The 14,712-nt window shown below is 45.0% G+C and overlaps 1 protein-coding gene across 2 annotated transcripts in view; it reads right to left on the bottom strand.

Annotated features, from left to right (window-relative positions):
- Positions 1–14,712, bottom strand: part of LRRK2 (leucine rich repeat kinase 2) — a 2,266,429-nt gene that overhangs the window by 1,919,510 nt on the left and 332,207 nt on the right. For both annotated transcript variants that reach the window (XM_078680082.1, XM_078680090.1), the window contains one exon: positions 13,597–13,736. In XM_078680082.1, coding sequence (XP_078536208.1) covers positions 13,597–13,736 — 140 coding nt within the window. The remainder of the gene's footprint in view (positions 1–13,596; positions 13,737–14,712) is intronic.

Genomic DNA, 14,712 nt, shown 5'->3' with positions numbered 1-14,712 from the left:
ATGCGGACTTCAACAGTCCAACCAGCAATTAACATTCCACAGATGACCCCTCATCAGGGGAACACAAACAAAATAACACCACAGAACATACAATCATGTCTTGGTAAAACACCCGCAAAACGGGAACAAATTCCATTCTGGTTAGCACAAAAAATCACTCAAATAGAGGCAGTATTTCCTGATACTACACCTACTGAGAAACACAGAATTCTGACTATCTGTCTTCCAATGAGGATCGCACCACATGTGGAGGACTGTGACACTTGGGGCACAGTCTTTGCTTCCATTTGCACAAAAACACATGTTGTTCCGTCCATGGCGGTTATACCAGATGTGCTAAGACAGATTCAAAATGAATACGGTCCAGAACCTGCTTTAACTCTGGGTATGAAATTACTGAAAGACTTCAAGCAGGTCTCGGATATATTATTAGCCAACATAAAAGGAGAAGCAGCATCTGTGGCGATCCGCCAGAAATTGAAAGAAACAGATATAGCAGAACAACCTTTTGAACTTGCCAGAATCATAGAAAAATCCTATGAAGAACTAGGTAGAGATAGTTTGGGTGGGAAACCAGTAAAACCCCAACTAACTGAAAATCCTGAAAAAACCTTTATTAAAAATAATCTAAATACTCCAAAAAAGAGTTGGGATGGTAATAAACAATCCACTCCCAAAGAGGAAGGTCTCCTCAACGGAGAGAAAGATCTCCGGACCAAGGAAACAAGTCTCCCCAGAGGGAGCTCTCTGAGAAAAGATACAACCTTAGAGATAGGGATAAATTGAGAAAACCTGATAGATATCAAGATATTGATACACGTCCCTCTCGATCTTTTCAGACTTCCTCACAGAAATCGGAAAGAAGAGGACGGTCAGAACACAGGGAAGAGCACGTCAAGTCCAAAGACAAGGAACCTGCTCATCAAAGTAAAAAATTACAATTTCCAAGAAAGAAGGTAGCCAGTATTAAAATAATTAAACATGCCGAGGATACTGAGGACACAGCTGAAAAACGGAGAGTGGGCCCAGACAATGCAAGACAGCGCAGCAGAAGTGACCATAGCTCGCAAGATCGTGATGAATCTTCTGGAGACAGTGGACACGAATGAATACATTCAGGTGGAAACTGCAGATACTAGAGTTAGCAAACCTCATAAAATATACGAAATAACACTGTGTATAGAGGGGGACAAGACTAGTAAAGTAAGGGGTCTCATTCTTTTAGCTGAAAAAGACTGGCCACCAGAGTTTGTCAGGGAGTGCCCTCATGGCGAAGAAATGATTATGCCTGCCTTCTCAAATCATATTCCAATTCATAAAAAATATACACTTGCAAAAAAATGGGCAGTGGCCCAAGTTCCTGCATTATACAAAAATCATGTAGAATGGGATGAGGACTCTCCTCCTCACAAAATCCAGTTAAAAAGTCAACCCACTGCACAAAGGCAGTACCCAGTTAAACAAGAAGCTAAAAAGCAAGTCAGGGGGATCTTAGATCAACTTGAATACCAGGGGAGGTGGCCTCACACCAGCACCCGCCAAGTCGAACACCAGCAGCACCCACCTCAAGTGCATCTTGCTCAACACCCGCTCCGTCCACAGACACGCCGTAGAACTCTGGAACCTCCTAGACGCCACAGCCCCTGACGTTGCCTTCCTCACAGAGACCTGGATGAACGCCTCTTCAGCTCCCGATATCGCCATCGCCATCCCAGAGGGCTACAAGATCGTCCGCAGGGACCGCAACGCCAACCAGATGGGAGGAGGCATCGCCATCATCCACAGGAACACCATCCGTCTCACGACCAGCACCGACAACACCCTGACCAGCGCCGAACACCTGCATTTCCAGATCCACACCAACCCGAACACCACCCTCAGAGGCACCCTGATCTACCGACCCCCTGGACCACGCACACATTTCAGCGAGGACATCGCCGACTTCGTCAGCCCGCATGCCCTCCCCTCCGCTGACTACATCCTCCTGGGAGACCTCAACTTCCATCTGGAAAACAACAACGACCGCAACTCCAGCACCCTGCTCGACAACCTCGCCAACCTGGGACTCAAGCAACTGGTGTCCACCCCCACCCACCGCGCCGGACACACACTCGACGCAGTCTTCTCCTCCAGCAAAGACGTCAGCTTCAGCCACGCCACTGAGCTTCAATGGACGGACCACAGCTGCGTCCACTTCACCTTCAAGAGAACGACGACCCACCACCACCAGCAACAGACCGCCCGCAGAAGCTGGAACAAGATCACAGCAGACCAGCTCGCCACGTCCCTGAGCCAGCACCCTCCTGCCAGCTCAGCAGACCCCAGCCAGGCCGCCGACAACCTCACGAAGTGGATCAGCATCTGCGCGGACGAGCTCGCCCCTCTGAGGACCCCGCCTAGCAGACCCGGCAGCAAGAAGGCCCCATGGTTCACCGACGAACTCAAGAGCTCCAAGAAGAACTGCCGAGCCCTCGAGAAAGTCTGGAAAAGGGAACCGACACCGGACAACAGGACCTCCTTCAAACTCGCCACCCGGAAACACCACCAGCTGATCCGCGCCGCCAAGAAAACAGCATTCAAGGACCGGCTGGACAACAACGCACACAACTGCAAGGAACTCTTCAACATCGTGAAAGAGCTTTCCAACCCCAGCGCAGGAAACAATGACATCACCCCATCGCAAGACCTCTGCAACTCCCTCGCTTCATACTTCCACAACAAGATCGCGGACATACACAACAGCTTCAACAACCAACCAACGCACACCATGACCGAACAACCACCCCCCACCACCACCCTCCACGCCTGGACCCCGATCAGCACCGAAGACACCATCCGCACGATGAACTCCATCCACTCCGGATCACCAACCGACCCCTGCCCTCACCACGTCTTCAACAAGGCCGACGCTGTCATCGCACCCCACCTGCGAGACATCATCAACACATCCTTCGACACCGCCACCTTCCCTGAGAGCTGGAAGCACGCCGAACTCAGCGCTCTACTCAAGAAACCAACAGCGGACCCCACCGACCTCAAGAATTACCGCCCCATCTCGCTCCTCCCGTTTCCAGCCAAAGTCATTGAGAAGAACGTCAACAAGCAGATGGCCGCCTTCCTCGAGACGAACGGATCCCTCGACCCCTCACAGTCCGGCTTCCGAGCCAATCACAGCACCGAGACCGCCCTCATCGCCGCCACCGATGACATCCGAGCCCTGATGGACAATGGAGAAACAGCGGCCCTCATCCTCCTTGACCTCTCCGCGGCCTTCGACACGGTCTGCCACCGCACCCTAGTGCAGCGCCTCGACAACGCCGGAGTCCAGGGGAAGGCACTGGAATGGATCATCTCCTTCCTCGACGGAAGAACACAGAGAGTCCGCCTACCACCGTACAAGTCAGAGGCCACCGAAGTCATCTGCGGCGTCCCCCAAGGATCCTCTCTGAGCCCCACCCTCTTCAACGTATACATGAGCCCCCTCGCGGCCATCGTACGCAAACACAACCTCAGCATAATCTCCTACGCCGACGACACCCAGCTGATCCTCTCCCTGACCAACAACCCCGCCGCCGCCAGAGCCAACCTGCACGAAGGGATGAAAGAGGTAGCCGAGTGGATGACGACCAGCCGCCTGAAACTGAACTCGGACAAGACGGAGGTCCTCATCCTGGGCTCCTCGCCCTCCGCCTGGGACGACTCCTGGTGGCCCCCCGCCCTGGGCACCGCACCCAAACCGACGGACCACGCACGCAACCTGGGCTTCATCCTGGACTCCTCCCTCTCCATGACCAGGCAAGTCAACAACGTCTCCTCGGCGTGCTTCAACATCCTGCGCATGCTACGGAAGATCTTCTGGTGGATCCCCACCGAGACCAGGAAGACCGTCACCCAGGCCCTCGTCACCAGCCGGCTGGACTACGGCAACGCCCTCTACGCCGGGACCACCGCCAAGCTCCAGAAGAGACTCCAGCGGATCCAGAACGCCTCAGCCAGACTCATCCTGAACCAGCCACATCTCCGGACATCTGAGAGACCTTCACTGGCTCCCCGTCAACAAAAGAATCACGTTCCGCCTCCTCACCCACGCACACAAAGCCCTACACGACCAAGGCCCGAGCTACCTCAACAGCCGAGTCAACTTCTACGCTCCCAAACGCCACCTCCGATCAGCCAACCACGCCCTCGCCGCCGTCCCCCGCATCCGAAGAGCGACATCAGGAGGAAGGTCCTTCTCCTACCTGGCCGCCAAGACCTGGAACTCCCTCCCGACCGACCTGCGCCTGACCCAAGACCACCTCTCCTTCAGGAAGAAGCTGAAGACCTGGCTGTTCGAGCAGTAGCGGCACCCCCCCCCCCCCCCAGCGCCTTGAGACCCTTCGGGTAGGTAGCGCGCTTTATAAGTGTCACTGATTGATTGATTGATTGATTGATTGAAACCTGCACCTCACAAATGAACAATCCTTTGTTTCCTGTCTCCAAGCCAGACGATTCATATCGTCTAGTTTTGGACTACAGACGCCTAAACTCCTGTTGCAAAACATTTGCAGTACAAAAACTCACACAGTGCAGCACTAATGAATAACATCGTGCGCAAAAAATACAAAACGACATTAGACATCTCTAATGGATTCTTTTGTCAAAACATTGCACCTGAAAGCAGGTATTTGACCGCTTTCTCAATAATGGGGTCGCAAAAACACTTCTGTCGACTCCCACAGGGATTCAAGAATAGCCCAGGATTATTCTCAGCAAGAGTAACAGAGTTACTACAAATATATGATGATGAGGCATTATCTTATGTCGATGACATCTATCTCACAGATGATGACCTGGAGACACACTTGAAAAGAGTGAACACCATAATACTTGGTTTCGCAGCTGAGGGTTACAAATTCAACTTTAAAAAGTCACGAATTGCCCATCTAACTGTCCTATTTTTAGGATATGAATTATCAAGTGAAGGCAAAAGCCTAGCAGACAACTTCTTAGAGAAGTGTGTTGTACTCCAAGCACCAAAAACGCTGAAGAACTTACAATCAATACTAGGTTTCCTGAATTTTGGAAAAACATACATTCTAAATTATGCAGAGAGGGTTAAACCTCTCTATGAATTAATAAAACCTGATTTCAAACCAATAAATTGGACTCAGAAACATACAGAAATTTTAAGATCATTGCAAACAGACATGTTAGCTAAAACAAAATTGCAAACTCGCGAAAACATACGCAACCTTGTAATCCGAGTCATCCCAGGAAGATGCGGATTCACGTACCTGACCTCTAATGAGGGAGAAACGGTACCAATAGCTTACAAATCACACTTGTACACACAAGCTGAAATGAAATTCAGTTCTACTGAAAAAATTCTAATAGCGGTTCAAACTGCTGTAGCAAAAGAAAGAGCCCAAGGCAGAAGAATAACTGTTTTAACAGCAGAATCAGCCCTTGAGGCATTAACAAGCCCAGGCAATTTGACTGCTGTGGCATTAGATCCAAAATGGATACAATGGGAAAATTCTCTTGCTGCAGAAGACGTGAAATACTATTTTGACCCGAAAATGAAAAAACTAGAAAATCTAGAGAATGAAGAAGAATATCCTCTGCCAATCGAAATTCTGCCTCTCGAACAATACAAATGTGTAAACTACATGGACATATTTGCACAACACTACGATGTAGAGAAAAAATCCTACAACGCAGCGTGCGCGATTGTTAAAGGTCGCTGGCGCTTTGGTAAATTCAGACCATTAATTACCAAAACTGAATCACTCAGAAACTGCTCAACTTAGCGAGCTGAAATAAGATCTTTAAAGATGGCGCTTGAAAATGCCGATCGCGAAATCCCCACACTAATAGTGTGCGATTCGCATTGCTGCGTCAAATGTTACAATAATGACTTGCAGAACTGGGTTCAAAACGATTACAAAGATGACACAGGTGCCACAATAAAGCATAAAAAGCTTTGGGAACAAGTAGTTCTTTTGCAGAAAGAACTACAAAAGACTCACGTGATACATACACTGAGTCATCAACGTGATGGCGTTCACGTTGCAGGGAATTCATTGGCTCTCAGAGCCACAGAGGAAGCAGCTCAACCGGCTTCCGTAGCTACAAAAAAGCGTTCAGAAAAATACATAGACGGACAATCAATGCTGGCTGTAAAAGCGTCTTTAAAAGGCGACTATGCAGCATTACCTCTGAACTATCCACTCAGAAATACATACATAATTGATGCAAACTCTGTTCCTTTTGCTCAAATCCCTGGAGTGGGGGATAGAGTAATTCCAAACACGAACAGGAGAGTCTTTTTAATAGCCGACGAACACATGGGATTGGGTCTAAGACACAGAGAGATCAAGGAATCTCAGAAAGAATTACGATCAGAATACTGGTGGCCGGGGATGAGCCTGCAACATTACAAATTTGCAATGGGCTGTCAAAACTGCAACAGAGATCGCAGTCGAGAGCCGACCAGAGTATTGCCAGGACCCTTCTATTAGAAAGCATAAGGCTATCTATACGCAGAAATCCAGCAGGAGAATGCGTCCCATTAATGTTTAAGACAAGATTCACTTAAAATGCAGACCCCAGCGCTCGGCTGACGCCAGAACTGTTATAAAAGATTTGCGAGTCTTTATTGGCACATACGCAATTGGCATGCTACATTCTGACCAGGGCCCTGCGTTTAGCTTTAGGGCTTACAAGGATGCCATGGCCAGCATGGGCATTGCATTGCGGTACTCTTGTCCCTTCCATCCTGAGGGAAATGCGGTAGTGGAAAGAAAAAACCAGGACATAAAGCAATCTATAACGGCGAGGGTATTAGGTTCGGGTGATGGGTGGGTCCAACATTTAACGAGTGTCCAACGTAGTCTTAATAATCTGCCAAGAAATTCTCTAAAAGGTCTCAGTCCGTACGAACTATTGTTCGGTACTAGAATGTATATTCAGGATCTTGATAGTCACACTTGTATGTATGTATGTAAATGTATGTAAATGTATAGGCATTTATATAGCGCACTACTTACCCGTAGGGTCCCAAGGCGCTTCGACCGCTGCGAAACCCTTCCTGGCTTCCCTGAGAGATGGTCCCTTAATGGGTATCTCCAGGGTGAGACCAGGCATCCCCGGCAGTCTGGTGGGGCCGTTAGTGAAGATGAGGCAAGCTAATGCCCAGAGTTGCCGAGTGTGATCGCTGATCAGAGTGGGCACCGAGGCGAGAGAATTATCGAGTCCGCTGACCCTGGTCCAGAAACCTGCCGCGTCGGGAATCGAACCCTGGTCCCGGGCCGTCCTCTGCTCTCGGGTCTGCCGCCTCTAACCAGTGAGCCACACTACTTCACTTCAGTGGTAGAAGAAAAATGCTTTGACATCAAAGACCGTTTGGCTGTTTTACAGGACTTAAATGAAACAAGAAGGAACCTGAGCACCATAAAGTTAAAACAACAGCCAACAGCCACTGAAGAAAAACCACCTATCCCAGCAAGACCTGTCTGGATTCCAAAGATTGAGGATCTGGTCAGAGAGAAGATCGCGGTGAAGAAGGAATTTGGGCCTTCTTACAGAAAAGCAGTACCGGTCTTAGCTGTCAGCGGAACAAGATCAGTTGTACTACCGCCACTTGCTGGTAAAAAGGAGAACCGAGTTGTATCCATCGACCTGGTAAAACCACAATCATGTGGCCAATAATAAGTAGTAGGCCCAGTGGTCTCCCAAGAAATAGCAGAACACCAAAATGTGCTACAATCCAAGAGGTTCAAACTGAGAGACTAATCACATTTGATAAACCTGCAGTGAATAAAAAAGAACTATGCAACAAAGCCATGGAACTTGTGCCTCTTGAAACCCAAATTGCAACAGTTTGTCAAGAAACACCAGTCTACAACGATGTAGCCTCAGATTATGCTAGTGAAACAAAGAAAAATCCAAAAGCAAATGAAAATCCGGAAGCAATTCCAACAAATGACAGAACTGCATCTGGCTACTTCATCAATTTCGATGACTTTTCTGAAGATCCAAGCGAGCCTGAAGAAACGCCAGCAACAAAAACTTTCAAAGATAAAGTAACTGAACTTTTTCATCAACTCAAAGAAACCTATCTGATTTCTCCATGGATTGAATTTTGGATTGTGTTAGGTGTACTTTCCCTCCTGCTTTGGCTCATCATGGTTCTTTGTTTGGGAAAATTCATTGAAGGAAAATACAGTACAATGGACACAGCAAGTCAGAACATCAACTTGGTCCTAAAGCCTCACAAGTCATCTCACATCGAGAAAAGAGAACTATCATCAGTGAATGTCACAGCCAATCCAATACCCGGTGGGGTAGCATGGGACAGAACTGAGTATGACATTTTTGGCCCGATTGAGCTCTTGAAATATATACATCAGTTCAAGGTTTCATTAAGTGACTTTGTAAAACCGAGTACTTTCTCTGATGATTGGAACTTTGAAAATATTAATAACATGATGTCAGATTTAGTAATGTCAGCAAAATTTACAGAACATGATTACTTACAGGGTTCATCAAATTATGAAGAAATGTACTGTTATAATCATTTTGGCCATCACTATTTGCATAAATCTGCTCAACCTAGAAATGTTTTAAATTATTACCAATGGGAACATTGTGCAACACTGCCTAAAAGCAGCTCGAAAACATTTTATGAGAAATTCCCATACTTCTCAGGGTTTAACACAAGTGATGCAGAAACGTTTTATTTTAAAATGTTAAATAAGACAGGAATGAAAACAATGTTGACAAATACTAAATTGATTTATTCTGAAGCATTTTATGAAAAAATGACTACATTTGGTTTTGAATTCTGGAAAAACAACATTGAAACAAAAAACCATCTGGGGTACAAAAGAATGGCAGGTCCAAGGTTTAGATGCATTGTTTAGAGCCTGCATGATCCCAGAACAAATAATATTCTTGAATGACACCATTCAACAGACATCCTGTCTTGGCCTAGCCAAGATTAAAGACTTAAACAAACCGTCTATTCCGAAGCCCATACCTGATAGTAATAGCACTACAGATGTGGAGATAGACGTATCCCATATTTTACACCAAAATAGAACACATCCTGATTGGAAAAAATGGATGATCTGGCCCACAGACACAAATAACTGTCAAGATAGATTCCTGAACAAAACACAGGGGTTAAAACTGAACAGGCCAGACCCTAGATACTCCCAGAGACAACATCCAGGGATAGTTACAACATACAGTGTATGGAAACTATGCCTCGAATGGCTACAGAAATCCACACTGGATGAAATTAAGCAACACTTGACTTTACTTAAAGACGGTGCTGACTTGCGTGATTTCATACTGGGACCACCAAAAAAGCGTCAAAAACGTTTCATAGTGGCCGGTATATACGCTGCGTACAACGAAGCTTGGAAAGTAATGCAAATTGAAACAGCAGAAATAATACGAGAAATTGATTGTATTAATTTGGAAAAATCACTTTCTGTTGTGGACAATGGGTTAACGACTCTGTCCTCCAGAATATATTCACTGGACAGTATCGTATCATCTGCTATTGATATAATAGAGCAGGACTTACTAATTTTACAACATGGTCAGTCCCAATTACTTTCTATTGTACAGCTTGGCTGGACGTTGCAAACTCTGCGTTCAGGCTACGTGCCATGGCGTGTAATCAACGGAACGTCATTATTCTCCATCTTTAACCTTACTGATAAACAAATCAGTTTGGCACAAAAAGGAGCAGACTATACGATTCTGAGCATTGAAAAACTTGAGAGATTACCATTGACAATGTCAGAAAGACCTGTCATTGAATGGATAATACACGGGATTATTACAATTCCGATAACAACTTTCCAGTTTAAATATTGCCAAGAGTATATACCAGCGGGCCAGTAAGAAAGGTTGGGTAAAGGCTACATCAAGTCAACATGGAAACTACCTTATACACACAAATGTTATAATGAAAAGAAAAAGGAGATATTTCTTAGTGGTAACAATTGTAAAAAATCACTAAGCGGTACACTTCTGTGTCAAGGTATTAACTTGCATGGGGCCTGCGAAGGGTCTTCGAATAACCTTTCATGTCACCTGCACGGCACTCCTGCGAAACAGATAGAGCCATTTTTCAGACAGCTTTCCAATGGCAGCTACGTTCTAATAAATGACCACAGCTGTTGCGGCATGGTGCCAGGAAAAGCCTATCTCGTCAGCGTTAGTTCCATGGTCACTTGCTGTATGCAAATATTGTATCCAAACAGCACTCCAGACATGGAGGCGGCAATATGGCCTTATTTGAATATCTCTTCTATTCAAATTGATACTTTAAGCAGAATGAAATCCATTCTTTTACAGACAACTGTGCCTTTGACCTCGTCTAAAGAAACGTATGATCTGCAAGTTGCAAGGACAACGGCAGAGATGCATTCCCTATTATCAACGAATTGCCCCGTGCATTTCGTAGAAATGTTAAGCCAAATCTTAAACATGTCAGATACCAGTGGCATCGCACATGTATTTAAGACAATTTTTTCGGGACGGTTGACACCGTTTGAAACAGTTCTGGGCATCTTTCCCAATTTTGTCCATTCTGTCTTTGGCGGCCTACCTCTACTATTGGGACTCGTAGCAGGAATTTTAATTTTGATTCTTCTGCTCCGATATGGAAAGCCAAACCACAGACAAGACTCCAGCAATGATGGAAGAAACGATCCCAGCAATACGCTACCGGGACCGCATAACTAAAGTCCTTGGATTAGCCCGGCTAAGAGATCTGAATATGACCTGGTTTCTTTCATTCAGACCAATCTGGCAAAATTGCATCTTACCTGTGCTTCGATGTATGCTATGCGGAGAAGAATGCATGTTGGACATCTGTCTTACACTACCATAAGCAGTACCAATGGATACAGATCCCTTGCTAGGTCCGGTAACTACTCATGCATCGTGTTGTCCCCAGCGGCTACCTATTCTGATGACGGCATTCGTTGAGACTTCACCACTATGAGTATGTGGCAGTGGAGTACGAGATGAGAGCAGCATCATACAGGTACAACCTTCTTTGAGCATTGCTGATCCTGACATCGATGATGGCAATCATTCTCACACATGCACTGTTACAGCATTTTCAAACTTGGTCGAACTTTCACCTGATGTCGTAGACCAATTTTTTGCGAGTCTGTCTGAAATTATGTTCTCGCCTGAACAGAAAGAATAACTTTTAAGGCAACAAGCACACAGCGTTCCCTGAACTCTGAATTTGGCCTTCAGCTTTGATAAACAAAAGCTACTGAAAACATTTGGAACTATATTTTCCCCTGAAGGCGAAATTATTTTTTTCTCACTTCCAAAATATTTACCTTCTTCTGGCACAGAGTACTCTGCTTAAAGTAGAACAGAGCTTCTATTTTGGAACTCTAGAGACAATATTTTACCTCAGCCTCTAGCACATGTACAGCATTTGTATTATTATGTGATGGAATGGTCTCGACCTTCTCTTCTGTATTAAGAGCCATTTCATGAGTAATTTTCGCAATTCATTCAGCTGATATATATATGCATTGTTAACTGAATGATACCACTGCTTGAAAAGCGTACAGTACCAATACTCATTTTTCGTGTATTTACCATATACCATTATGTATTTTGGGGTGGGTTGGAAAACACATGCACCATTATGTTTACTATTGCTTAGTTTTAGTAATGAGGGACATTAGATCGTGGAGTGGGTGTTGTATTTCTATCTAGGACCCTAATTCGATATTCCTGGTTTATGCCCTTGTGTGGTTATAATAAATAATATCCTAATAAAGGCATAAGAATCCTATCCATATTTAGTCGTAGCCCATGCAGTCCAAATTAAGCAAGGCTACTTCCCCAGACTCCTAGAGAGTACAACGAGTTCTTTAAACAAAACAAACCTCCAGCAACCTGGGAAATCCCCATGCTTCTGTTTTGAATTGTCCTAGAACTCTTGCGAGCACTGAAAGAACGGCCAGTTCTTAGTGACATCTTTATTGATGTCTTATGTCCAACCTTACGTCAAACCCGGCACCTTTCAGGTATACATATACCAACGTTGCCTTAAGCAAACACACGGTGGTTTGGAGCAGAGCGGCTATCTACTTGCCCGAGAGCCCAGCTGATGCGAGAGCCCACGGACGCCCCCCCTCCCTTTTGACGCACTGAGAAAGACGCTGTCTTTTTCTCCAGCCGAGAAAATCCAGCTCTGGTGTTTCCAGCCGCCCTTGCGGGTTGCTGGGATATCGAGTCCTGAGAGAGAGATACCAGACCTCCTGCTTTCTATTACCCAGGTACGGAGCTGACTAAACCCTTAAAGAGAATTCTTGACTCAGATTCTTGGCAAAACCAACTTAACTTAAACTGCTACTTACTTACTCCTTCCCACGTATTAGGCTTAGGTCAGGTACACCGGGGTAGGCGCATTTAGAAGCACCAGTTGAGTACGTTAATCAATGTATATATGTATGTATATATTTTATCCATTTTAAAGTATCATATGGCTAAGAAACCATATCAATGCTTTTACAGTATTATTTCAAAATACTCCTTTTACTGTACGCACTCTACTTATGTTAAGTATTGCAATTGTGGCAATTCATTTCTCTTGCATGAGAAAGAAGACTGCTCAATAAATAACACCTTTTATTGAAAACGCCTGTCTCTCTATTCTCTGCACTCTGGTGAAACTAAGTATGCACGATTGACTGAGTAAAATAGCTGTCTATTGTTTTCACACGACTCTAGAGATGCACTCTTATTCTGAGGGAGCAAAGTTGTCATGTTTATGGTTGTCAGAAGCTAATCCCTTCTTGTCTATCCAGGGAAGTTAAACTCCTTGTTTATTTGAGAAAGTTTCTAGTGACCTCTGAGCTAGCTGGCAAAACTAATTAAGTCTAATATAGTCAGTAGAGACCTAGTCGACCTCAGTCCTACGTCTACACTGCTGTTTATATTATTCCAATGCGCAGAGCCTATTGGGAATATAGGAACTACACTACAGTGTAGTGCAATGTTACGGATATATCCAGGAGAAGTTAGCTACAAGAAAAAAAATGAGGGAATAGCGAAATTTGCAAAACTCTGCATATCCTGGGGTAGGCACTCGCTAGGCCAAACACATGTAGGTCACAGTTCTTGAGGCAATGGGATGTACAAATGCTCAATTGGGTTATATAATTTAGTAGGCTTAGTGCTACATATTTAATATTTTAAATCAACCATGTCTAGCACCAGTCAGGACCAATAACTGTCTTGGTACATACTAGTTAATAATAAATAGTTCACAAGTTATGTTTCCCTCTTATTGTATTCAGCAGGAAGTAGGAACAGGACTGGGGAAGCTTTTGAATTATTTGGGAAACGTAGCACCGTCCAGGAAAGGGAATACACTTTCAAATTCAAGTTCAACGAGAAGGGTACATGAGAAGGTAATGACAGAAATTATCAAAAAGCCAAACTATCCTGTGTACGATAACCCAGTTACATATAATTTCACAGGTCAATATAGCATATTCTAATCCACATTATAATTTAATAATCCAGTTACTGCATATTTTTTTTAGAGAATCTCACCTGAACAGCTGAGTGATTTCTGTGAAGCTGTAATGCTGTGCAGGCACCATCGACCAAGCAAAGTGGATTTGTGTCTCCTTCCTCTTCTTCATTTTGATCTTCCATTTCTTCTAGGTCTTGGTTTAAAAATATTGTCTCCACTTGAAAGATAAGAGTAAAGTTATTTAGGATATAATTTTAACTTAACTTGGTGTTCATTTTACAAATATTTTTACTGTTGTCATTTGTACATGTTTTCAATATCAACTATTTTCATTTGGGTGTGGATATAGAAGCACGCTATGTCTACCTATTATCTATACTAATATAATAAAGAGAGAGCCCAAACCTTTGAGGCGGGTAATCTCAGGAACCACAGCACCAATCACAACACCCAGTACAGCGTTGGAAAGGGCAGTTGCAGCAGAAGGACATAGGCTATGCAGACGCCCACCATATACATTTAAAAGGTAAAAGAACCGTGCCAGCAAAGTAGTCCCTTGTAGGCGTGTGTGCCTTGTGCTGGGGGTGTGTGCTGGGGACGTGACAAACGCTGGGGGCGTGTGGTACGTTCCGCCCTTCATGCCATGTCTCATATTGTGTGCTGTGGGCGTGTGTTTGGGGCGTGTGCGGGATTATTGGGAAAAAAAAGGGAGCGTTGTGCCCAATATTTCATTGTTTTTTTCTTCCCAGGTTCTGTACATCCCAGCTCCGGGTGTCCATCCTGCTCCCTTTAAATACCCCTGCACCCCATAATCATAACCCACCCTTACTCCTTAAAATACCCCAACACCCTTAAACACTAACCCATCTTAACCCTATAAATATACCCTGTACCCCAAAACCCAAACCTATCCCTAAACCCTAAAAATACCCCTGTACCCCAAAACCCAAACCTAGCCCTGAACCCTAAAAATACCCCTGTACCCCAAACCTAGCCCTGAACCCTAAAAATACCCCTGTACCCCAAAACCCAAACCTAGCCCTGTACCCCAAAACCCAAACCTAGCCCTGAACCCTTAAAATACCCCTGTAACCCCAAACCTACCCCTGAACCCTAAAAATACCCCTGTACCCCAAAACCCAAACCTAGCCCTGAACCATAAAAATACCCCTGTACCCCAAAACCCAAACCTA

Source organism: Lissotriton helveticus, chromosome 1_1 (assembly GCF_964261635.1).
Source record: "Lissotriton helveticus chromosome 1_1, aLisHel1.1, whole genome shotgun sequence".
Taxonomy (NCBI): Eukaryota; Metazoa; Chordata; class Amphibia; order Caudata; family Salamandridae; genus Lissotriton; species Lissotriton helveticus.
The sequence above is the reverse complement of the archived record's forward strand: the minus strand, read 5'-3'. Positions and strand labels throughout refer to the sequence as shown.